Source organism: Camelus bactrianus, chromosome 16 (genome assembly GCF_048773025.1).
Source record: "Camelus bactrianus isolate YW-2024 breed Bactrian camel chromosome 16, ASM4877302v1, whole genome shotgun sequence".
Classification (NCBI taxonomy): domain Eukaryota; kingdom Metazoa; phylum Chordata; class Mammalia; order Artiodactyla; family Camelidae; genus Camelus; species Camelus bactrianus.
Window position 1 is genome coordinate 54,891,173 of NC_133554.1, and position 24,992 is coordinate 54,916,164.

Sequence of the window (24,992 nt, forward strand, 5' to 3'; positions counted from 1 at the left end):
CAAACAGGACAAAAAGCCTCAGTGAGGCTGACAGTCACCGCCGAAAGTTTTCACTTAAATGGCCCCGTGCTGGAAACTTCTGCTCAGCTTTGGAGGAGCCATCCTTGGCGGGGGTGGGGTGGGGGACCTTGAGCCCAGCAGCCTCCAACAGGGCAGCTCAGGGTCAAGTTCTTTCTCACGGTCACTGCAGAGAAGGGAAGGACTGAAGACTCTCGTCCAAGCAAGGGAGCCGTAACTGAGGCAGCGTGCTGGGCTCTGTTACAAACTGGATTGGGAACACAAGTGGAAACTCCTGGGGTTTCGTGTCTTTTCTGTTCTCTCTCTAAACAAGTCTTATTTGGCCTCCTGTAGCCAGGACTGTGGGTGGTTCAGCAGGCCCAGTCTCACCCAAAAGCAGCCTGCTGGGCGGACGAGTTTGCTACTCAGCACAGGAGACTGCTCCAGCACTGACACTCCTTCTGTCCCTCTGTCCCTCATCTAGGTGGGGGGAGGGAACGAGCACCAAGCCAGCCGTGTCCTTTGTTCTCATGAGGCGCTGGGTCTAGACCAGCATGGCCTGCGGCTTCTGCTGGAAAAAACAGGCGCACTGGCTGGTGCCCTCGGAGTGTTGGAGGGTGGGGTCTGGGGCTCTGATGAGCAGTGTGGTGTGGACATCACGCCTCTGGAAGCCCCACAAGACCAACATGCTCCCCAAGGAGCGAGGTGAGTCCAAAATAAGGACACAAGTGTCCTGAGTCCCTGACAGAGTTTTTAGGTTTTTACTTTAAGGCGAAGGGGGAAAAAAAGAAAAGATACAGAGTGAAGAATTCATTGTATGTTTATTATTCACAGTTAATCACTACCTACCAAACGCTATCCGCAGAGTTAAAGGATTAAGTACATAGGTCTTTTTATTTAAACACTGATTTTCTTTTAAATATATACACACAAAACTGAGTTCAGCAAGGCTTCATGATATACACCAATTCCAAAATAAAACAATCAAATGGTCCAGGTGTAGAATGCCAGAGATTCCTTTTATCATCAGCGAAGAAAAGAGAAGCTAGCAGAGCGGGGGCGGGAGAGGCGATGCTCTAGCCTCCGGGGCCTCCCAATGCTCCTGGCCGAGTCTGGCTGTATGACCACAGCCCGTGGGACGCTGACCGAACCGCTTCAGAACCCAAAGGCTGTCACCAAGTCCTGGCGGTCCCGTTTTGGTTGCGGGAAGGGGACGGGGTGAGGGGAGAGTTCGCAGGCACATCACCACAAGGGACAAGAAGCCAACAGGAGGCGGACAGAAAGAGCTTTGCAACGGTTGCAGCCTTCCTAGATTTGCAACCCTTCCTTCCAAGTATCCCTGCTTCATGGAGGTATTTCCTTTTCAGGGGGTCGGGTGGAGCAGCTATGAACACAGCCCGCTGTGAACAGGGACATGAAAAATCACCCAGGCTGCTTCTTGAATGCTGCCCTAAGCTCACTTGGGCAGGTCAGGTAGGGGACACAAAAGGTGAGAGCCATGAACAGATACCTCTAGCTTTTAGGGCAAAAAAAAAAAAAAAAGAAAAAGTGAAAACTCACATTTTCCCCCCAGTGCAGAAACATGGTATAATCTGATACAGTTCAACTCCTTGGGCTTTTCTGTGTCTGAAACTTGCTGGCTCTAGCCTGGCGCCTGGGGGCCACTGGGGCTAAGGAGGGGGCGGACAACACCTGAGACCACAAGGTCAAGAACCCTGACCCCCTTTCAGCTGGATCCAGGCAGGCGTTAAGGGGGGGGAGGCGTTGCAACTGGGTCACACTACACTCCAGGGTAACGACTCCAGATACCAGGGCTCTGGCCCCTTCAACTCGGGGGGGGGGGTGCAGGAGGGGCTGACGGATATTAAAGCTGAGAGACTCTGGCTTTGCACAGGCAGGACGCCCACACCCTCACTTCAGTCTCCTCTACCCTGCTTTCCCTCCCCTGAGGGGAAAATATTTACACAGAGTAGGAGACAAATTGGCTGACTGTCTTTAACTTATTTTAAAACAAAACAAATAAAAAACACCACTCAGAAGCAACCCTTGAAATGAGGCAAAAGGCACTATGAGAAACAACATGCTGGAGAACACCACTAGAAAGGGAAGACAGAGTGGAAGAGACATCAGCTTGGGGCCTGGCTCGCAGGACGCCCGAGGGGCACCACTCCCCCGTCACCCCTTCTCTACGTCGGACTTTGACCAAATATACCAGCAGGGCTGGGGGGCTGCAGGGCAGGTTCCTGCTCGCCCCCATCTTCCTCTGGCAGAAGCTCAACAGCAAGGCCCCCCGCCTCGCCTTTTGTGTGTATATACGCGGAACACAGGAACGGCTGTTCTCCCGTCGTTCCGACTCAAGACATTTTGCATAGAGAAAATATCAGCCCACTTGGTTTCTTCTCTTTTATTATTGGCATCAGCTAGGACTATATGTGGCATTAAACGTCATGCACTGATGGACAGAAGAGAAAAAGGATGAAAAAAAGGACAAAGGAGGAGAAATAGGAGCAGCGGTGAAAATTTTGTAATAAAAACTCTCTTCTTAATTTATAGGTAAGTTTTGGCATTGTTATATCCAACTCCCCCCCACCCCCCTAAAGTTCCAACCAAAGTGAGAGGAGGTCACCAGGTGACCCAGCCAGGTGTTCTGAGCTCCCTCACAGGCTGCTGTTAGAGGCAGCTTGTGGGTTTAATTCTTTTGTACGTGTTTAAAATTTTCCACTCTCTTTAAATAATCTCGATTCTTAGACGTTCCGGTTCACGGGGGTGACGTAATTGCGCGGAAACATGCCGGTCTGCCCGTGGCAAGCCCCTTTCCACCAGTTGGGGTCTGAGTTATCCATGACGTGGATAAAGTCTCCCCGGCGGAATCCCAGCTCTCCATCCTCCTGGGGATCGAAGTCAAAGAGGGCTTGGACGTATGTTGGCTGCTGCAGAAGAGAGGCGGGGGGAGAACACACATTGCATCCGTGTCACGGCCCAGCCCCCTCGTGAGCGGGACAAGTGATCGGGGGAAACAGACATGGGCCAGCTTATTCACAGTTCCTAAAATAACCCCCAGTTCTCCCCTTCGTCCCACTAATTCTTACAGATTGGGGGCCATGTAATCTTTCATCAGTGCTCCAAAAAACACTCAGGTGCACACCCCTGATGGCGCCCAGTTGGGCCCTATCATTAAGCAGAGAGAAGCACATGCTGTTTTGAGGGGAAAGAACTTCGGGAACAGACACTGGGAAGTTTTGTTTACAATCCCAGACAGGAAAATAAACGTTTTAGTTCCTATCACTTTGTCACTTACAAAATCTTTATTAAGGTTTTAGAGTCAAAGGTTCAGAGCTTGAATAAAATAAGGTGGTGCTAACCAAAACACACGACCAGGAGTTGAGAAACAAATACTGGAGTGAGTGTGGATCCCACTCCCTTACTAGTATGGTTTTCTTCACAGTTGACTTCAAGGATATTTGAGAGTGTGTTAAAGACTCTGTTCCTAGAGACACAAGGTTAACTAGCAACACATCACTTCAGAGAGGCAACCTCTGGAAAAGGCAAAACTATTTCTTATTTCAAACTTCAAATCTTAAGGACGACATTTTGAATAATGAGTATGGAAGCCCCAGAGGTGATCCTTTGAAAAAAACACCCACTTGCCCGAGGAGCTATTCTTTTCCTTTTTTTGTTTGTTTTGGTAAGGTTGATACTAATTTAAGATTTTTCCATTTTTCTTTATTCTTTAGTGGACATATTGGGGACTGAACCCAGGACCTCGTGCATACTAAGCACACGCCTAAGAAGCTATTCTTTTTTTTTAATTGAAGTATTGTCAGTTTACAATGTTGTGTCAATTTCTGGTGTACAGCATAATAGTTCAATCATCCATATATTTGTTTTCATATTATTTTTCACTATAGGTTACTACAAAATATTGAATATAGTTCAGTGTGTTATATAGTAGGACCTTGTTTATTTTATATATAGTAGCTAGTATCTGCCAATCTTGAACTCTTAATTTATCCCTACCAACGCCCTTCCTCCCCAACCCCCATAACCATGTTTTCTATGTCTGTGAGTCTGTTTCTGTTCTGTAAATACATTTTTTTTAACATTCCATATATAAGTGATATCATATGGTAATTTCTCTCTATTTCTGGCTTACTTCACTTAGAATGACAATCTCCAGGTCCATCCATGTTGCTACAAATGGCAATATTTCATTCCTCTTTATGGCTAAGTAGTATTCCATTGTAGAAATATACCGCAACTTCTTTATCCAGTCATTTGTCTTAGCTATTGTAAATACTGCTGCTGTGAACATTGGGGCATACATATCTTCTCTTTTTTTTCTTCTTTTTTTAAAAAAAAATTTTTGTTTGTTTGTTTGGGGGGGTGGTAATTAGGTTTATTTATTTATTTAGTTTTTCGATGGAGGTACTGGGGATTGAACCCAGGACCTCGTATATGCTAAGCATGCACTCTACCACTTGAGCTATCTTCTCCCTGTATCTTTTCAAATTAAGGTTCTCTCTGGATATATGCCCAGAGTGGGATTGCTGGATCATCCGAGGAGCTATTTTTTAAAATATTTTTATTGAAGTATAGTCAGTTTACAATGTTGTGCCAATTTCTCGTCTGCAGCATAATGCTTCAGTCACACACGAGCATACATGTATTCATCTCATATTCTTTTTGGAGCTATTCTTAGTTACTAAAACTGATCTTGCTCTCGCTGCTCATGAGGCTTACCTGTGGCACCTGCTCTATGTCCCGGAGGAAAATCTGCTGGTTTCTAGAGACGGATGTAGATCTGTGATAATCTACCAGCTCATTCAAAGAATTGAACTTCACCACCCAGAGGAAATACTTTCCAGCTCCGTCTCGGAGCACCTTGAAGTGCTGCACGTCATTTCCAAACCTGGGGAGGGGCAGAGGACACACGTGAGAACAGGCCAGAGGGCTCGGTCCCAGCTACTCAGGGCCACCTGCCCACCAAGGAGGCATCTTGAAAGAACTAGTGTTCCGGCCACCCCTCCCACAGGCCGAGGCGCTCAGGACCATAGTGCAGCTTGACTCCTTGGCTGGAGAGTTAGGTTAATCGTGGAGCGATGAGACCCCTCCGTCAGGACTGCCGATTACCAGCGACAACAAGAAGAATCCTCACCAGACAGGGAAACCCTGTCTGGCAGTCTGTCTAATTCTGGGGACATTTGTAAATAAAAAGAGAAATGTCCTAACCTATGGAATACCTCTATGTGCTCCAAATAGAAAAAGAACTGAAATCTTATGTGCTATTTAAAGAGTACAAAAGGTAGGACAGGAAATAAGGTGAGAAGAGGAGGGACTGCAACTGGGAAGAGTTTAAAGTCATGTTTTCCACTCAGGGATTTTAGTTCTACTCATGGGAAAAAGGTCTCAGAACAAAAGAATATGCTGGAACATAAAGAAGAGGCCCAGGCACACCCCCCTCAAGGCTTCTCTACCACCTGGTAGGAAGGTAAATGCCCCCTTTTATACTGACCCACACAGGTAGCAAGAACCTGAGTGGCCACTGTGCTATCTGCCCAGAAAATCAGCTCAGCGAAGGCTGTGCCTGTCCTACCTTCTGCTGAGTCCTCAGTGTCCACACCAGCGCCCAGCCCTCAAAAGGCACTCTCTGAAGATCTGTTAAGTCAATGAACGAGTCTCTCCTCCCATCAACATTAAAGCATAAACACTTCTTTAAAACAGCCCAGCAGGTGGCAGCACTGAGCTTCAGGGAAGACACTGAACAGGAGCTACCAAGTGTTTAGAGACAGTAATGCTATTTCATAGCATTGTTATGTGGGGAAAAAAGGTAGATGGGGAGAAAAGTTCTATGAGGAAGGACATACTCAAATGACACTTCAGGCCCCACGGAAGCCCACTCCCACCATGCAATGCAGGTGGTTTCTGCAAAAAGTACAAGAGTCCATGACAATGAGCTGTTAAGTAGCAGTTTTTCCATTACAGACTCACCACACCTTGAAACTAGAGATTGTGGATTCGTGAACCTCCTTTGTGCATGTGCTTGTGTTGTTAAAGGTGGTTATGACATCTGTTCCAAATTTTATTTCTAAAACAATAAATATGTGGACTCTTTAAAGGTTTTATTTGATAAAATGGAATGGGGGGAGGGGCTTCCTGGCAGGCAGGGCATGAACACCGGCAGGGACCCTGGTAATCGGACAATGGAACACTAACTGCCACGGGGTTTGGGGCCATTATTCAAGGATTAATTGCTTGTATTCCTCGTCCTCCATTGTTTGATTTATACTCAGGTCAGTATAAAATGTAAGGAAAACAGATGAAGAAACACAAGTTAACTAGAAGCTTAAAGACTCTTCCACCTCAAGATGCTCTTCACCAGATCCTCATTTGCATGTGTTTAATCAAGCACATCAAAAAGCCACTGTTTCTATGTACGTGGGAGTAAGGGGGTACACGGGAAATCTCTGTACCTTCCACTCAATTTTGCTATGAACCTAAAACTGCTCTAAAAAAAAAAAAAAGTCTAGTAAAAAAAAAAAGCCATTGTTAAAAGAAGAAAACCAGTAATTAGATCCAGCTTAATTTTTTCACGCTGGGACTAAAACCTAACTATACTGGAAACAAATCTGTAAGATACTGCAAATATCACCTGAAACCACCTCCCATATCTTCACTACGAGAAAGAACACAAAAATTCTAAATTTAAATCTACATTTAAAAAATCTACACTGTAACCACACATTTGGTCCTAAAATGAAACAAGATATTCAGTTGATTTTTGAAACTGGAAAATCTTTATATCATTTGTAAATGGCAAATTGTTTCAGTCTTCATTTTAAAATAATCAATGCAATCTATACTAAAAGTCATCTGAGTTTTAATCTGACCACCTCTTTGTCATATAAATAATGACTGATTTGTAAGATTCTGAGGGGAGGGATTCCTGTGATAATATGCTAGTTAGAAATGGACTGAGTCAAAACACATATGGAAATGACAGTTTGATTCAAAATCCTTATGTCATGGATGCGGAGTGATCAATTTAGGATTTTCCAAGTTCCAATTTATATTCTCCATGATTCCCAAGGTATAACTCCATGCCTTCCCCATTCCCCTCTGCATTTAAACTTACCACTGTGAAAGCCAAAACCCCTAAAACCCTTGTAGTAACCTTTTAAGTCAACAGGAGAGGCCTAGGCTGGTGCTGGTAGGTTTCAGCTAGATCCCTGGTATCTGGTAAAGATGCACAAGGCAGCTGAAATGGTGATCAGTTAAAGAGAGCTGCAGGGGGCCCTGAGGAGGACAGAGCTGTGTGTGTGAAGAATACCGCAGAGTGGTGGGGATTTGGGAAATCCGACCAGTATTTGCTCCCAGTAACTAAAGACTGTTTCCACATGGGAACTGAAACCCAGTGCTGCCAGAGGGAATTTTTACGAGGAGCCAGAAGTTAGGATCTTAATGTAAAACTTTCTGACTTGTAAAACACTGTTTAGGCTAAACCTCTCCTATTTTGCCACCTTTGGTGCGTGTAGCCAGACATCCGGCCTGTGGCTTCACAATTTACATCAGCTGGAGAAGGACCCCGGGCACCAGAGCAGGAAACACTTACTTGACAGAGAGGGAGAAATCCCCAGGCGCACTCTCACTCTCTCGGATCAGAAAAGCCCCATCGTGCCGCTGTTTGCTAAGCATTTCTTCTGCCTTGGCTCTGGGGATTTTGCCAAAAAACCACCTAAGGAAGGAAGGCAAGCCAGTCAACATCTGCTTCCCCACAAAGAAACGGGATATCCAGCCTCTGAAATGTGAGGAACAGAACACTCCTTGCCAGAGGAAGGGGCCTCCCTCTCTACCCTTCAGTCTCCACAGGGGACTTGCTCAGTCACTCCCGAGAGAGGACTGTCTCCCTTCAGGCATCCTCACCCTTCCTCACTCTCCAGAAACTGACTCAAGAGACACCATCGAGAGCCACTCTGTAGAGGAAGACACTTAAAAACGGGCCTCCTGGGCGCCCTCCTGAGTCATCAGCGAGGCACTGGGGAAAGCCCAGGCCTATCGACCTGAGCACAGGATGAGCCACGTAAGGGGAGACAGGCCCTGCTCGCCGCCTTTGATAAGGCAGCAGCTCTGCCTCAGTGGGATGAAGAGAAACGGGGCTAGGAAAGCTGGAAGGCCCAGAAGCTGGAGACAGACAGGGCTGCTGGGTCTTGTCAGCCCAAAGGGGAGAGGATCCGGCTGTGAGGGAGCAGCCTCGACCGGTGGCTCCGGTTGGCATTCCTCTCAAGGCCTCTTTCTGCTGTCACTGCTCAGAGTGTGGCTTCCCAGAACTACTAGAAACGCCGTAATTTATCCTGTGCAGAAGCAGCTAGTTGCAAAATTTGATTTTTTTCATTTGGAGCAAGTTACAGATTCTTTTGCTCCCAATGCTAATTCACCTTGGTCAAAAGAAAAAGTGAGGGATTCATGGAATCGAGAATGAGTCCCCCACTGCCTGGAAACAAGGGCGCACAAGAGAAATCACATATTAACACAATAGAACGATCTCCAGCTCTGAAAGGACAGCTAACAGAGCTGAGAATCCCTCTGCTCTCCAGTTCCTGATGCACGTGCACACAGTAGGCACTTGGCTGGGAGGGGGGCTGAAGGTTCTTAACAGCCATACTCTTTCCTTTTAAACCACCCCACCTAGTCTTCCCACCAGGCATGTTCTTTCTTTCTCCCTTTTATAAAGTATAAGTAATGAATATAAATTAAAATAGCTTAGATGAGCCTGAAGTAAAAATAAAAAGCAAGACTCTTTCCTCAAACTCCCCAGAGGCAGCAACTGTCGGCAGTTGGACGCGTATGTTTTTAGACCTTCCCTTACAGTGCACAAATATACAGATGTGGCTTCAGTGTTTTCTTGCCCTCAGCTTAAAATTAACTCATTTTTCATTTTCAATTTAAAAAACTGTAGTGGACTGAAGTACTCTGATTGGAATTTTTACAAAGTAAATACACCCCTGTTATCAGCACCCAGATTGAAAAATAGAAAATTACTTGGAGACTATTTTACTAAAGATTTTTTTTTGTATCTGCTCCTGTTTTCACTAAACACACACACACACACACACACACACACACTCTCTCTCTCTCTCTCTCTCTCTCTCTCTCTCCCCCTCCCTCTCAAAGATGTCCCACAACGTAAGGGATATGACACTATATGAGGAACAGCTATCTCTCAGTTAAAACATTTTATACTGTTTGTAAATTTGATTAGCTTCCTTTAATAGTGATATCTTTATGTAACTACATGGCTATGGTCAAAAAATTTTTTAAAGTTTTAAAAAGATGGGTTTATACTACAATACAAATAAAAAGGGAGAAAGCTAATGGGAGGAGGCATCTTACTTTCCAATTCAATTCTTTATTACATCCTACAGGCTCCCTTCCATATTCATCTAATGGGAAAAGCATATATTTGGATCCACCCCCAGTATATACAACTCATGCTGCAACAGTAATGCCAACAATCATTTTGTAGCCTGTGTTTAATTTGTTAGCTCAAATGCAGTATTAGGTCATACTCCATTTTAAACTTCCCTCTTCCTCCCTAACAAAAACTAGAAGGTGGGGGAGGAAGGGAGGAAGAGGAGAAGGAAGGGGGCCGGGTCCTCTGTGCTCTCCCACAGCTCCGAGACAACACTGACCCTGTACTCACGGACATCCAGTCACATCCCATAAGGTGACACAGGCCTGTAAGGCCAACCACCACACAGGTACAAGGGCATGGCCTTTTTTGGCAATATGCTATCCTTTTTCAGAGCTTGGACTGGATGAGCACTGCCTGCCTTTCAGATCACGTCTGTGAAGAACACCACCACCAAGCCTGTGCTGGCTGCTTCCCGATCGACTGTTATTCCAAAGCTCTTTATAGTGGGAAGAGAGAAGCAGCCATGAGGGTGACTCTTCCTAAAAGGCTAATCAGTTGTGTCAGTAACTGCAACTATCCAAGGAAGGCAGCCTTTCCTCTGTTTTCAACAGTCAGATATGAAATGCCTACACCACATGAAGCAACTGGAAGGAAAACAAGGATTTAGAGCCACAGGCATTTTATTCAATATAAAAATTACAGTCTGATGCTTCTGCTGAATTCCCTTTCGGCCTGGAAATATGAAAATGAAAAGGAACTTAAGTTAATTTTGTTATCACTGGATCTAATGCAGAAGTCAGCAAATTATGCCCCTTGGTCTAAATCGGTCTGGTTTTTGTATGGCCCACAATCTAAATTTTTTTTAAGAACTGGGTTTTAAAAAATTCAAAAGAAGAGAATGTGATATGACAGAGACTGCACATGGCCCATAAGGGTTAAAGTATTTATTATCTGGACCTTTACAGAAGCAGTTTAGCCAACCCTTGATCTATTTTGAGGATGGACTGAAGGAGTAGATGTGCACAGATTACTTGCCTTGTATGGACTGAGGGAGGATGCACTTTGCGACTCCCATTAACCACCACCCGACTGCCTCCCCCCACGGAGTGCATTCTGTGATGCTGTCCGTGAAAAGCCCACACGGCCCCCAAAGCAAATACGGACACTAAGTGGCAACAAGAATGCCTCCGGAATCTGTAGTCATCTCATCTTTTGGAGTTTTCTGCACTACGTGTGCCTACATTTTAGTAACCTGGGCATGGCTGCGTGTCCATAACCGCCAATCTAATGTTACAGGGACGTCCAATGAGGGACATTATCAATCTACTGACAGAGGGTCAGGATCTCTCCCATATGCACCTTTGAAGATTTAATACTTTTGGCTTCTATTATCATGAACAAATTGGTCCAGGCCTTTGCACAAGAATTTGGGTCTCAGTATCAGATCAGAACTACTTTCTGAGCTACTAGGCACAAAAGCAAGGTGCAGGTTACAAGGGAGTTTATAAAGAGGAAGGCAAATTCTCCAAGGAATCTAGTATCTTTTCTGGGGGGAAGAGATCAAACTCATATAGTTACAAAGATTTAGAGAGTACAAGTTCCAAACAAAAACTAGAAAAGTATACTTTATCAGCTAGACTGGTTTTCTCCCTGCAAATCATTCAATGAAACATTTACTGATCCATTATAAGGTGTCTGGTTCTTCTTAAAGGAAAAAACTTCCTTGAGGACCTTCTTCCTTGAGGACAGATTCTTCATTATGGAAACTTCTGTATAGGTGACTTCCCATTACCAAATTGTAGGGTAACCCCAGCTTATCTCTCCAGGTTAAGGCTTCCTGGATGTGGTATCTCGAAGAACTTCACATTAACTACACGGACTTTTATTATACTATAATTTAACTACAGAACCTAACTTCCCAGCTCCTAGCACAGTCTCTGCTACATGATAAGAACCGTGTAAGAGTTTATTGACTAAGGCATGGACCCAAAAGAGTTTTATGGTGAAGCTCTTGAATCATTTGTTTGTTTTACCGAAGGCAAATCCTCGTTTTAGAACAGACTGGGTTCATGAAATAGCATTTGGGCCACATTTAATTGCTAGTGGTTACCTCTGAAAGGAGTACGTGTATGGGAGAAATTCATATATTGCTCTATATGAGTCTTTTAGAATGAAAACTATACTCAAAAATCACTGGTTTTGAAATAAAAATACTAGAAGCTTTCCTAATTTGTAGGATAACGAGGAATGAACTAGACCATTGTCAAGGGCCTTTCGAGCTCTATGGCATTAAGTTCTATGTAGGATGCTGCAAGATTTGTGTAAGATAAGGTGTGGTTAGGATCTCTGCTCTAGTCCCTGGGGGATGAGAAATGACTGGGACACATTAGAACAGTGACAATGGGCGAAAGGGACAAAGGGCTGCTACTCAAGGGCGGCAGTCATCTCAAAGTCTTATTTACATTTTGTGTTAAAACAAGCAAATAGCAGGGACCTACATTTCTTTGTGTCTCAGTGGCATTCTGGTCTGAGCAATGACAGCCTCAGTTCTGACATACTCACAAGAAAATGACTGCTTTGAGAGAGGAGCAGGGACGATAGAAGAGGTGGTGGGTGAGGGCGGGAGGACAGTGGTCTGTGAGGGCTCCCAGGGTCCCACCATGTCACGTATCCACATAAATTGCGCTGGGGGGGTGCGGCGGCACTAGTGGTTTTGGAATTAAAAAAAAAAAACTTTTTTTTTCACTGCTCTCAGCATTTTAAGTAGGAGAGCATTTTGTTTTCACTGAAGTGAAACACTGAAGTGGAGGGCAAGGGCGGTGATTACAGTGTACATTTATTAAAAATCAATTATATGCTAAGTATTGTGCTCTGGGGATACAAAGATTATTAAGATATGGTCCCACAGGAAAACCAAACATGTCAATACAAAACCATGTGGTAAGTACCCTTTCTAAAACTCAAAAAATGAAGAATTATGGAACGCATCTGGTACGAAGGGTCTCACGGAAAGAGAATGATGAGCCTGCATAACTGCTGTTTCGTCATTTGAAGATTATGGACAGTTATTACCTAAAACATCGGCTATTACTATTATACTCTCATATACTCTCATTAACATGGACAACTCAACACGCTTTGCTAATTCCCTGGGAAGACAGAATTAAAAGTATGACATTCATCCCAATGATCTCAATTTTAGAAACATGATTTGAAACAGGCAGGCGGGTCTGACCCTGGAGGGTCAGCAGAGCCCAACTTACGGATGTGGTTTCATTTCTATGTAATTCTTGGGGATGAAGCCGTCTTTCCCATTGAGCTCTGCCTTGTACCAGTTCTGGTCACATTCTTCATTCAAAACCTGCAAAGTATTAAGACAAGGGGAAAAAAAGCAATTATTTCCTTTTCACTCTTAAAAAGGGGTAGCCATGAAGACGATTATGTTGCCCTTTAGGTTTGTTTTAATTTAAAAGGTGTTATTTGGAGTATTATCAGTTACATGCACGCAAGACTTCTTGTAATTTCAAACAACAAGCATTATGTCAACTCTGATAATTAAAAAGAAAAAGAAATTATATCTGGAAATGAGAATTCAGGCTCCCAAATATCTAGCATTAAACCCTCAGTAGGAAAGCAGAGGGAGAGAAAAGCAAGAGATGAGTTTCTGAGGGGAGACTCTGGAAAACAGCAAACACGGATGCTGGAGAATAAAGGGAGAGAGGCAGAACAGACGTGAGCAGCAACAGAGAGAGCTTTCAGACCTCTCCGGAGATCTTCAAGCCCATCTCCAGAATCACAGGGCTGCAATCTTGGGATTTCCTAGTATCCTCTCTAGGTTATCCCATGTATGGGCCAGCCACCAAATAGGTCCATCACGCTGCAACCTGTGTGCACATCCATGTGCCCTCATGTAGGAACAAAGTATTTTAATGAAAAGGCACAGCAAGTCCTACCTACTTCTCTCACCCCCAAGGGCCTCAAGGCATTCAAGCTGGAGAATGTGGGCAGCACGCCAACTAGCCCAGCTCAGGGGGAAGTCCCAGACAGCATATAACTGAGCCACTGCATCCTATAAAGTGAAAATGACCTAGGAATGTGACAAGACCACCCAAGGTTACGGGCTAGTGAATCCCACGCAGACTTTCAGATCCCAATCGAGTGTGTTCTCCAATGCTGACTCACACGGATGGGCTAGGCCATGGGACTATCATCTGCAGAGTATTGTAAGGAGCGGAATAGATCTAGGGATAGTAATAAAAGCCATCCTCTGAATTCTAGATTTCTAACAAAAGGCAAACAGTGTAAGGCATTAAAAAAAAAAAGTCGTCAGTAACTTAAAAGAGAAAATAGAGACCTGAGCCCAACTCCAAAACGGCAAACAGGGGAAAATGCTGATGGACCGGAACAGGGCTAGTTAACCTACATGGCAGAAACAGGAAGTCGGTAAAACTCTTCACAAAATTATTCATGATGCTGTACTTGTGACCAGATTAGAACCTGGACTGCTTTAGAGAGCATGGTGTAAACGTACTGATATTTCAAAGTCAGACCAACTTTAGGAAGGGTAAATGAGACTGACCAATAACCAACAAACAGCTAAGTGATGCCTCTTAGTGAATTCACTTCTGAACAGAGGCTGTGTCCTGAGAAGTTTATAAGGTTGGTGCCTCTCTGTGATGCTGGCCAACCTCTGGCCTGCGGTGTCAGCCACTGAGTTTAAGAGTGCAAGATAAGGCAGCAAATCTTGCAAGAACTAATAAATGTGAACAGAGAGCTGAAAGAATCAGCTACTGGCAAACCCCATCAGCCTCAGTGATGAAAACTTTTTTCATCATTATTTTCCCTTAAAAAATTGTATTTTATTAAATATTGTGATGATACAAACTAATATATGTAAAATACATTCATAATTTTAAAATCTGCATTTCAAAAACAATGAAATGTGCTGTGTCCAGAAAAATTGTGTGTAGACTATTATGAAGTGCACACCAAGCATAAAGGTTTGGGAGGGAGAGGCTCTCCACGTGCTCCCTGCCACAACATTAACGTCCTTAAGCACCGAGGTAAACCCACCAGCATCCACAGGTGATGCTGTGACCTCAGGAGGGAGCCTGTCACTGTGCAGGCAACACACAAGACTCAACAGCACGAGAGCAAAGGAGTTTAAGGCCAGGCTTCTGTTATCTACCAAAAAGGGCTTAAAGAAAAATGTGGCCTAGTAATTATCTTATAAAGCATTATCCTACAATGATGATAATAAACAATAAACCCTGAAGGCCGATGAACAAGCATTTTTCAAAATATCTTTTAAAATCCCTGAAATGGAGGGCTGTTTACCTATTCTAAAGATTTCCTGGAAGACAGGGGAGAGCCAGGCCGAAAAGGAGGTGACTGTGGCCTGTCTGGGCATCAAAACAGAATAAAGAAATCACTTGGAAAAGGCCCGTTTTAATCTGTGACCAATAACTGTGCAGAAAAGGCTAACTGTGCTCCGCCCTAGGGGTCCACAGAAGTGCACCTTCTCCTTGTCACCTTCACTACAGAAGAGGCAAACCTCCCCCTAAAAAATGTCTCCCCAACAGTAACAGAAACTCCAGGGCAACTCCCAGATTTGGCACCACTTTAGAACTACAGTTCTAAACTAGAACAAAATTAATACTTGGTGTTTGGTATGCTTTTCTCCCCCAGGAAGGTCTGGAAATAGGAAGTGTATGTTATCTTTTAAGGTAATGTTTGAATACATGGGAAGCTAAAATTGTGGTTCTCCATCACATTCTAGGATCCAGAGTATTACTTTGCAAGAAAGCCGAGGTGTTGCCATGCATGCCTCTAAACCTCTCGACTCAATACTTTAAAAGACTGGTTCTGCTAGAGGCAAAGCCCAGGAGAAAGAGCTTGGTAAGCCTGGCCACGTGTGAGCAGGGACCAGGTCTTCCCAATCCAGCTGTTCCCTGGGGACCTAAGCCTTCACACACAAGCCCCCAAACCAGAATGGCGTAATTTAAAAGTTAAAAATAAAGTTCTATTCAAATGTGTAGAACAGCCAAGGGCACCAATTAACACAAGTGAGTCTAAAGTGGAACAGAGAAGGGGACCAGAACCAGATGTGGGTGAGTGTGCATCTACAAAGACGGTGCTGAATTTGCTACGGTTTTAGATGAAAGCTCACACACAGCCTTCACAAGTAATTTTTAAGCCTGATCAGAGTTCTGAGAAGGAGGAAACTGCTCCCCCATCACCACTTCCCCAAAACAAGGGCAGCTTACCTTTTGCTGACTTGTTACCTCTTAACAAACAGATGGCTGAGTTCAACCACCAAATTTCCATTCAGTTTTGAAAATTCCAAGGCATGCTTTTAGCTGTCAACTGCACAGCTGCCTGTTCTCACAGCCTCTATTCCCTGGAGTTATGACTTTGTAGCCATCAAAACACTTTGGTTTAACGGAAGCAGACTGATCAAGAGATGAGATTATGAAAGGAGGAAGATACAAGTTTCAGTGAAGGTTTTTTTTTTTCTTTCTGGTTGCAAAAAGACTGAAAGTAATGTTTGAGACCCAATCAGAAAGAAACTAAATGATAAGAAAGGATGTGAGAGGTTCCTACAGAAAAATGAAAACTATTCCAGGCGATGGAAGGGACAACATGGGTGCTCCTGAGGTGTCGCAAGTGTTCTATCTCTTGCCCTGTGGGTTGGCAGCCTGGGTGTGGACAATTCACGGGGCTGTGCACTTATGATATGTAACTTCTCTACATGGACATCATACTTCAACTAAAAGAAATATTTCAGTCATGAGAACACAGTAATATTACGGTCCAAGTTACATGTAAGAAACATACCAGGGCCTCGCACACCTCCAGTACAAACTTTTCACACAGAAAATACATGGGGAAGCAGAAAATAACACAGTGAGGCTTCAGAAACCCCCACCGTGGTAGTTTACCATCACTGATTTATGAAAAAAATTAATTCCCAGAAATAAGACTTTCTTCACTATGGACAACTCAGAGCACTTCACGTGTTCTACTTTTCTGTATTATATAATTTTTATAACAGTATTCACTGCTGCCCCCACCCTACCCTCAATCTGAGACCATTCTAAAGGCAATGCAGATTTCCATTTATACTATACCAATTCAAGGGTTTCCAAATAGTTTAAAAAAGAAAAAATGCCAGAGGTCTTTAGACCCCTTAGGATGTACCTGATCTGGAAGAACTCGAGGCTAATAAATCCATGGGTTCAAATTCCAATTTCACCAACAAACGAGCCATGTGACCTTGCGCAAATGGCCATTTTCTCAACTTTGCTTTCCCCACCTATAAGGTGGTGATAATATCTACCCCCCGGGTTACTGAGGCAGTTAAGGAAGAAGGTGTAATACGCAGTACAGCGATCAGCAGCATTAGCTCTAACAAAACATGGCAATCCTGGGGGGCTGAGTTTTGTCTAAATTAGGTGTCTTTGATGTAACGCTGTTCGTGGGCACCAACACATTAACAGAGAACTGGGATTCTTGTTTTATTCTGAAAACACCCAAGTACAGGATTTCTGTGCTTACTTCAAATAAGATTTTAAATGCAGGGTTCAAGGTTTACAGTAGGTAACTCCCCTTCCCCGTCCCTTCCATACCAATACTGGGAGACAAGAACTGCACTTAACTTTCTATACAAATTACAGAAAAGAGGTGTCTTTTAGGAAAATGGTAGGTAAGTATTTTGTCTATAGGCTGCTGTATTTTGAAATATGGGCATATTTTCTTGCCTGAACATATTCAGTCATCTGTAAATAAACAAAGGAATCATAATTTTTTTTTTAAGAAAGAAAGAAGCCGTGCAGCTCTGGAATAGCAGTCCCATTACAGCCTTCAACATACACTCTAATTCTAACAGCTTGCACGGGGTTCAACATTTCTTCAGGGAAAAAATTATTCAAAGTTCTATCAGTCTGTGAAAGCAATTTGTATAAGAAAGAACATTTGTACATAAAAGATACATATAGCAACAATTACATACTTAAACTACGTAAAAAAACCAAAAATACCACTTATAGCTGGTCCCTACATTACAGAAATTCTGCAATAGCCAGCGACTTCCCCAGCTTTTCCAAGATCAGTCAATCCCACACGAGCAACACTGAAATGCTGCCATGACTTGAAGACAAATTTAAAGAATTATGGTCACCCTACCACATAATTTCAAGTTCTCAGAAAAGGGAAAGAAAATACACGCACACACACAGAGGCTTTTTAAAAGACTTTAATCCCTAAGAAAAATTCTACAGGCCCCTGGCGAGGGTAACAGCACTGCGAGAGCCATTTAAAATCAGTTCCCTTCAGTTGCTTGTTACAGATTTTATTAGAAGCTATTAGGGCGCTCTCCAACTTCTCAGACTCCCTTAGTACGGATTATTGACTCGGACTCAAACTACACTGATTCATTCCTAACACTTTAAATAAGTACTTTACAATCACCACCTCCATCTGTTACAGTTTTTGCTCAACATGGAAAACATCTTGGCTACGCTGCTTGCTCTACTGTGTGCCAAACCATGAAAAACACCCACTGCAGAAAAATTATTCTGAATTTTAATGATGAGATGACCAACTTTAAGGCAGTTTAATAATTAAGGTTCCTGGTCCCAAAGAAACCTTAAGGTGCTTATCCAAGCACAAGAGAACAACAGTGCTCAAATGCATGTTGACAGGCCAGTCTCCAAATGCTGAATAATTAAAACTCAGTAAAGACACACCAAGCGCCTTTTGACCTTTTTTCCTGTTGCCCAAGAGAGATCTCTCTACCCTCTCTAAGCAGCTGCTATCAATGGGGGTCAGTCTGAAAGGTGAACACTGGTGGATCAAGAGACCACGGCCCCCCAAATGCCCAGGCATCACCGTTTAAGGCTGACCTGATTTGACCTCAAACTATTTTGTGCTCCAAATCAGTTCAAACACCACTGTTTTTTTGTTAAAGTCTTAAGTAGCTTTCTATAGGTCCAAATTATCCTGAGTTTGGTGTTCCACTTTTCATAATTTGCCCATCACCTACTTCCTGCCCTTCTCACTCGCTACTTATCTAAACGAACCCTTCAGTTCCGTCAAGAAAGTGACCTCTAAACACACTGTAGTTCCTCTGGTTGGACTGTCTTCTTCCTCATCTGTCAAATCTCAACCACCACTCCTTTGTCCTGTGTACTGGTATGCTTCGGTCCTCTCCTGAACTAAATTGCAAGCACCCTGATGCTAGCTCCCTGTCAGTTCTCACCAATTTTCTCCACAGTTCTTAGAATGACATACAGCGTATTTTGAGGAACTGACTTGTATATGGATGCTTTGTTCTAAACAATGTGTGCAGTATCACAGAGCTAGCTGGGTCTAGGCACAGCAGAAAGAGCACCCCAAGTTATATATTACCATCAAATTCCTTGGTGAAAATAACCACCTCTTCAATAGATCCCAGGAAGAAGACTGATTGTCATGAGTTGGGGGCAAGGAAGAAGCAGCAAAATAAAGTAACAGAATTAGGCAGTCTTCCCGTACTGTAAGCACCACTTCCATGTGGAGTATCTCAAAAGGGGGTACACAGACCTTTTCCACAACACTACCTGCTTCTACTTTCTCCAAGATAAAAAAGTGCAAGGGTAGGGCAGGTAGACAGGGAAGGGAAATTTCAGCATGAAATCGGTGCCTTGGGTGGATTAGGGAGTGAAGAGCTGTGGCTCTGTGTCTACACACCTGTCCCTCCTGACAGCTCTCAGCATGCGGGCCCTTCCTGGAATGTTAAGATGCCTAGTTCAGCCTGCATGTTTAACTGGTGACTGACTTTTGCAGGGTGTTCATTTTACAGCTACAACTCCCTCCAGCAAAACTTTTACAAGGATAGTATGAAGACCTCCACCTTTTTTATTCTTCTAAATGGCAGCCAGGTTGATGCAGAGAGAAAAAATGATCACACTCACACACACACAAACACAAAATTGATTGTATCAAGAGTTCAGGACCACTCATGCATTTCTTTAAATGGAAGACTTCCTTTATAATGTTCATATATGGTACGAAGATGAACAATTAAGACCAACCAAATTAATATTATAAGAATTATAAGAAGAATAAGCAAAACCAGAATATTTTTCTTTCTCTAAGAAATATTTTAGTACTCAAAAAACAAATTGGATACTCTTATCAACATCTCCAGGTTCAGCTGTCATTAAGAAAAGATGTTCATGACATTTGAACAAAACAGGAAGGTGGTTCACACTTACGTAGCTATTACTCCACCCAGATGAATCTAGAGGTGATGAAACCTAATGAACAGGCAACACCCCAAAATAAACTCTTTCTACCAAAGGGGTACCAAGAGTTTCCATTCAAAATAACTGTCTTTTATGTTCTGTGACTTGCAGAAGACATTCCTTTAGTGTAGCTGACTGTTCAACAGAAGAGTGAAATGCTCTCAGGAGTGTCAGAATTTCAGCTGCAGGGGAAAGGGGACACAGGGGCAGGGGGAGTGGATGGAGATAGGGATAAATATCAGGGAGTTTCAAGGGAGAAAATTCTGTATATTTGAAAAACTCAGCAGTCATACAATAGCCAGTACTAGGCAAGCACTATGCAACACAAGTGCCAAGCCCTGAGCCAGGTGAGCTGAGGATACAATGGACACCCCTCCCAGGGAGCACACAGCGTCGTAACTGCCAGTTGCAACACAGTGTGATGGATGCCAGGGGAGGGGGAGTTACAGGTACTATGGCAAGTATCAATTCAACAGAAAATATCTCAGTTCCACACACCAAAGAGAAAGACCTAAGTCCTGTGTAGGGGACACAGGAAAACCTCCTGGATGAACTGGGTTATAGTCTTTGTTTGCATCTGTAGCTCTGCTCAGCCTATGTAGAACTCTGTGTGGAAGAAACATGGCAGACTTCCCAACTTGCTATCAAGCAAACGGAGGGATGATGGTTCCCTTGGCCACACTCGGCAGTCATTAACTAAAAGACTGGTTAAGCTTCCTTAAGTTGAAAAGTAAAACCCTTACTAATGGTATCAGAACTGGAAATAACCAAAATAATCACAAACCATGGTTAATTCTTTACTGTAACAAAATATACTTAGCTACTGCCCTTGTCACTTTGTTCATTAACAGAAAGCTTTCAATCTTAGGTCAAATTCTACAACCCTCTCCCCAGGAAAAAACCACCAAACAAAAAAACCCAAACAAAGCCTCCTAGGCCAGGGGAGCAGCAGTTACCTGTTCTCTGATGACAGGCAAAGCTGCTCACTTCCATCAGTTCCACCCTCTAAGATCTAACTCACTCTGCTGCTTCAGCATAACAAAACCAGAGGTCCCAACCACCTCCCCCATTAATGACCACAGAGTTTATTAAATTTCACTTAAGCCTTATTGATTCAAGATGTGAACTAAAGGGTCTATTGATTTACAGTCATTCTGTGACCCAAGGGCCACTTCATAGAATGTAATAAAACAAACAAAAAAACCACCAGTCACTGAGCTAATCACTGGCAGCTGCATAAGATCTAGGACTCTGAAAAACTCAAGGCCAGGGGTCCTTATACCTAGAATGCTATCATGCTGAACTAAAAAAACTAGTTCCAAACGTATTTTCCACTTCGGAACAGTTAATCTAGCTCCAAGGCAGGACCAACAGTGATCACACGACAGACCAAGGGACTGGGGTAGAGTGCTAAGTCCTACCCCATTCCCAGGGTGATGGTGAATACAAGCAATTAAATGGGCGATCACACGACTAAAACTGAGAGTGTGGATGAGTGTTAGGTTAAATACAGTGTAAGGGAGCAGAAAAGAGAGGGATTTGACTTAGTTTGAGAGGGAGGGGTAATGTGATGAGAGAGTAACGTTTGAAGGGACAAAGGATTTCCTACCAGCGGTCTAGGCAAAAGGCTCTAGTGTGCAAATTTGTGAGTTCAGACTGGTATGCTAAGGATGCTAATCAGAAGTCACTTAAGAGTGACATTTGGGTTTGCATTTTTCGAACATTCCACTGGGTGCCCTGTAAGAAAGAAGTGTAGGGAATACCAGGCGGGGACAGCTACAGTGGCCGGGTGAAAGACGACAGTGCTTGGGAAAGTGCGGCAGAGAGAAGGAGACAGATTCAAGACACTTTTCGGAGGTGGAATCAAAAAATCTTGGTGCTTAGAGGTAGCTCAGTGGTCGTCTTCTTGGCCATCAGTTTTTTTCTGAAAAGCACTTTAGAAAAACAGCTATATAGAGCCGCTGGGCAAACGTCCCTCTTTTAAAGCCATAAGTGAAAAGCGTAATTGTAAAAGGCAGATGGTACCCCGTGCTGGTATCTTCCACCTGCCTCTCCAGAACCAGCTGACACCCTCTCCGTCTTTCTGGGCCCTCCACCCCTACGACCACGGCAATAGGCTCTTCCACAGGCTCTCCAGCTCCCCCCGTGGGGAGGCCTGCAGAAGGCAGCTTCCTGTCTGGGGTTTCTGTGGGCAGTCTCAGGCCTGCAACTGCAAGTCTCAGCCCTCTTGACTCAGTCCTTTCCTCTTCCAGGTTCTGGTAACACCTCCCCCATCCTCTGCCCCACAGTCTTCATCAGGCCTCAAGGCAGTAACCCGGTTACCAGCTCTGGGCACCGCAACATCCCCTGTGGTTTCTAGAGAAACCCTGTCCACACAATGTGAATAGTCTCATTAATAAAGTCTCCCCAAATGAGCCAGTTTAAGTGTGTCAGGTGTTGCCTATCAGGATCCTGATTGAAATCACTCTAAAATCAGTTCTATCCATCTTTCGGAACTCACTAAGGAGATATTTCATTATATAAAGTGACATTTGTTATGGAGCAAACAGCAGGATGTATCCAAATTCTACTAACTACTTGGGAGAAGAAAACTATAAAAGAGCCTTGAGGTCCACCATTCTTAAGCAACCAAATAATTCTGGTTACTATTAAAACAGTCACAGGGAATTGAGAAAGGTAGTGAAGGTATGAAAATCCAGGTCTGTAACCTGCTTATTAACAGGCTGTCCTAATGAGTCACAGTAGCTGTCCTCTCTGAATTGCATTTTCATTAATGTTTAAGTGTCTACTACAGTGAAAGCATTGTGTGAGGAAAGCATAATCTACCAGGATTAAAAAAAAGGCAGAGAGATAGATACACATTCCCTGCCCTCAGAAGTGTTTATAGCTAAGGGAGCTATGCACGTAAATAATGAGGGAATAAGGAAAAAGTGGGATAAGGGAAACTGCTGATTGTATGGAATTCACAGCTACATGTTTCCAAATGAACTGCACGGTTGATACAGAAAATTCAATTCATGTCTTGAGGAACTAGGAAAGGGACAACTTCAAACAGTCCAGGAAAAGAGCAAGAACCTAAAAGGTAGAGCAACTCAGTAAGTTCGAGCATATGGTAAGCAACACCATCTTCCCTTTGATATTGAACCTGGGGTTTAATACATGAAGGAGTCCCTGTTTGTCACATTTTGCTTGCTATCCTCTGCCAGGCTATGCCCTGCCCTCCTGTGATGGAGCTGTCATGCTTAAGTGACAGATGGTAATTGCAGACACCATGGATAACTGGATGTGGCTCAATCAAACGGAGTCACCTCTTACAGGGAACCGCTGTGGTGAGGCTATGCCACTGCAGGAACACTACTGCCTAACAGATAAGAGAAGCTCTCCTCCCCAAGGTCTCCACTCTGCTCAAGTGCCACCAGGAAGGCTGAAGTCTTATAGCCCTGAAACCTTCAAGGACAGGACATCGTGCAGGCATTCCTGCACAACTGGATCAAGTGGCCTACTGTAGGCTTCTGTTTTTAACGCTCAGACAGTTGATAGACCTCCACCTTCCTCTTCTTTTTGGATGATCCTTTGGCCAAGTTGAAAAAAAGTTAATGCTCAGTGATGGTGGTGGGATGGTACTGGTGGGAGTATAAAAAAAATACGGTTTTATCAAAAGCAACTTGGCCATACACATTAAAGACTTCAATTTTCATACCTATTAACCCAGTAATGCCATTCTTAGGACTCTATCCTAATAAAATAATCAAAGATACACTATTTAAGACTCAGGGAGTAGACAAGTACGCAACGAGTATCCATTCTGAGTCAGAGACTGTGCTAGGTCCTGGGGATACCACAATAAGGAAATGATCCTTACCTGCAAGGAGCTGATAGTAGGGGAGGCAAGGTAATTATAACTTCAGGTATAATAAGTTCTATGATGCAAAGTTCCGTATGAGCACTTAGGGAGGCCCAATCTCATCATGCAGAGAGAGAGGTGTCAAGGAAAGCTCACCTGGGCAGTAACATTTCAACCGAAACCCTAAGTATGAGTAGGTCTTAGCTAGGCTTGGGGGTGGGGATGGAGGACACAAATGAGAATGAGGAGAAATACCCCAAGCAGTGGGCAGAGCATGAATAGAGGTCCTTGGGTGGGAAGGGGTTTAGCATGGTCTAGAACTAAAATGTGGAATCCAGGGGAGTTTTGCGAAAAGCGGAGCACTGGAGGCTAGAGGGAGAGAGAGAGAACTGGGCCAGACAGCACAGGGCTTTGAAAGGTAGAGTAAGGATTCTGGGAAACCATGGACTGAACTTGCTCTTTAAGATGATTCTGGTTTTTACGTGGTGCCAAGATCTGAGAGGGACCAAAGTGATGGCAGGAACACCACTTAGTTAAGGGGCTACTGCAGAAAGCTAGGCCAGAGGAGACCTTGGACTAGGGTGGGGGATTTTGACTGTTTTGAGAAGACTCTAAAATGAACATTGAATATGAAAATGAATGTATGTGTATACATGCATGACTGAGACACTATGCCACACACCAGAAATTGACACACTGTAAAAGACTATACTTCAATTAAATAAATTTTAAAAATGAACATTAAAAACCCCATACACAATATTTGCAGACTCTAATTTATACCTCCACCCAACAAGATCCCCTGTTTGCAGGAACAAGGAACACAGCACAGTATAGGGTGAGACACCAAATTTCATGCCATACCACAGGCTTCTCAGGTGACAAAACTTAAGAGAAAGCTGATTCTTCAAAAAGAAATAGAAAATGCATAAAAAAGGTAATCCTTCAGTTGTGCTGAGGTGATGTTTTAATTGCTATACATTGAAAATCTGCATAAAAAGGATATTACTTTTTCATACAACCAATTCAAATAAATATAATGTGCAATCTTTTAGAATCTATGAAAATATTCAATTTCAACTACTATACCCTGACTCAGGCTTACTCATGTATTAAACTTTCTCTACTTCCAAAAGTGACATTAGGAGTCTTATAGGACCCCAAATACATTTTTATCAAGAAAACAGACAATAGCATTCAGGACATGAAAAATTTTCAAAGCACCTCTCTAACGGAACTGGAGACAAATACAACTGATGTTAACAGACAGGCTAAACTACTCCCACTTCTACTGTTGGGAGGCCTGTTTAGTAATTAACTAGCTTTCATGGCCTCTTTCAGGCAGCTGCACACCCCAGAGAGAGCAGGTTCCTTGAGAGGGCTGGGGGGTGGGGGCAGCCGGAGAACAACCAGGCTGCTCTGTTCTCAGCTTGTACCATCAAAAGAAGACAAGCCC

At 43.6% G+C, this 24,992-nt stretch overlaps 1 protein-coding gene across 1 annotated transcript in view; it reads right to left on the minus strand.

The window, feature by feature from the left end:
* Window positions 1-799: 799 nt before the first annotated feature.
* The window catches only part of GRB2 (growth factor receptor bound protein 2), a 60,321-nt gene continuing 36,128 nt past the window's right edge, over window positions 800-24,992 (minus strand). Inside the window, exons 3-6 of the mRNA XM_074343671.1 lie at window positions 12,670-12,767; window positions 7,607-7,729; window positions 4,738-4,906; window positions 800-2,927 (exon numbers count right to left, since the gene is read on the minus strand). Of these exons, the coding sequence (XP_074199772.1) occupies window positions 2,742-2,927; window positions 4,738-4,906; window positions 7,607-7,729; window positions 12,670-12,767 (576 nt within the window). The 3' untranslated portion in view covers window positions 800-2,741. The remainder of the gene's footprint in view (window positions 2,928-4,737; window positions 4,907-7,606; window positions 7,730-12,669; window positions 12,768-24,992) is intronic.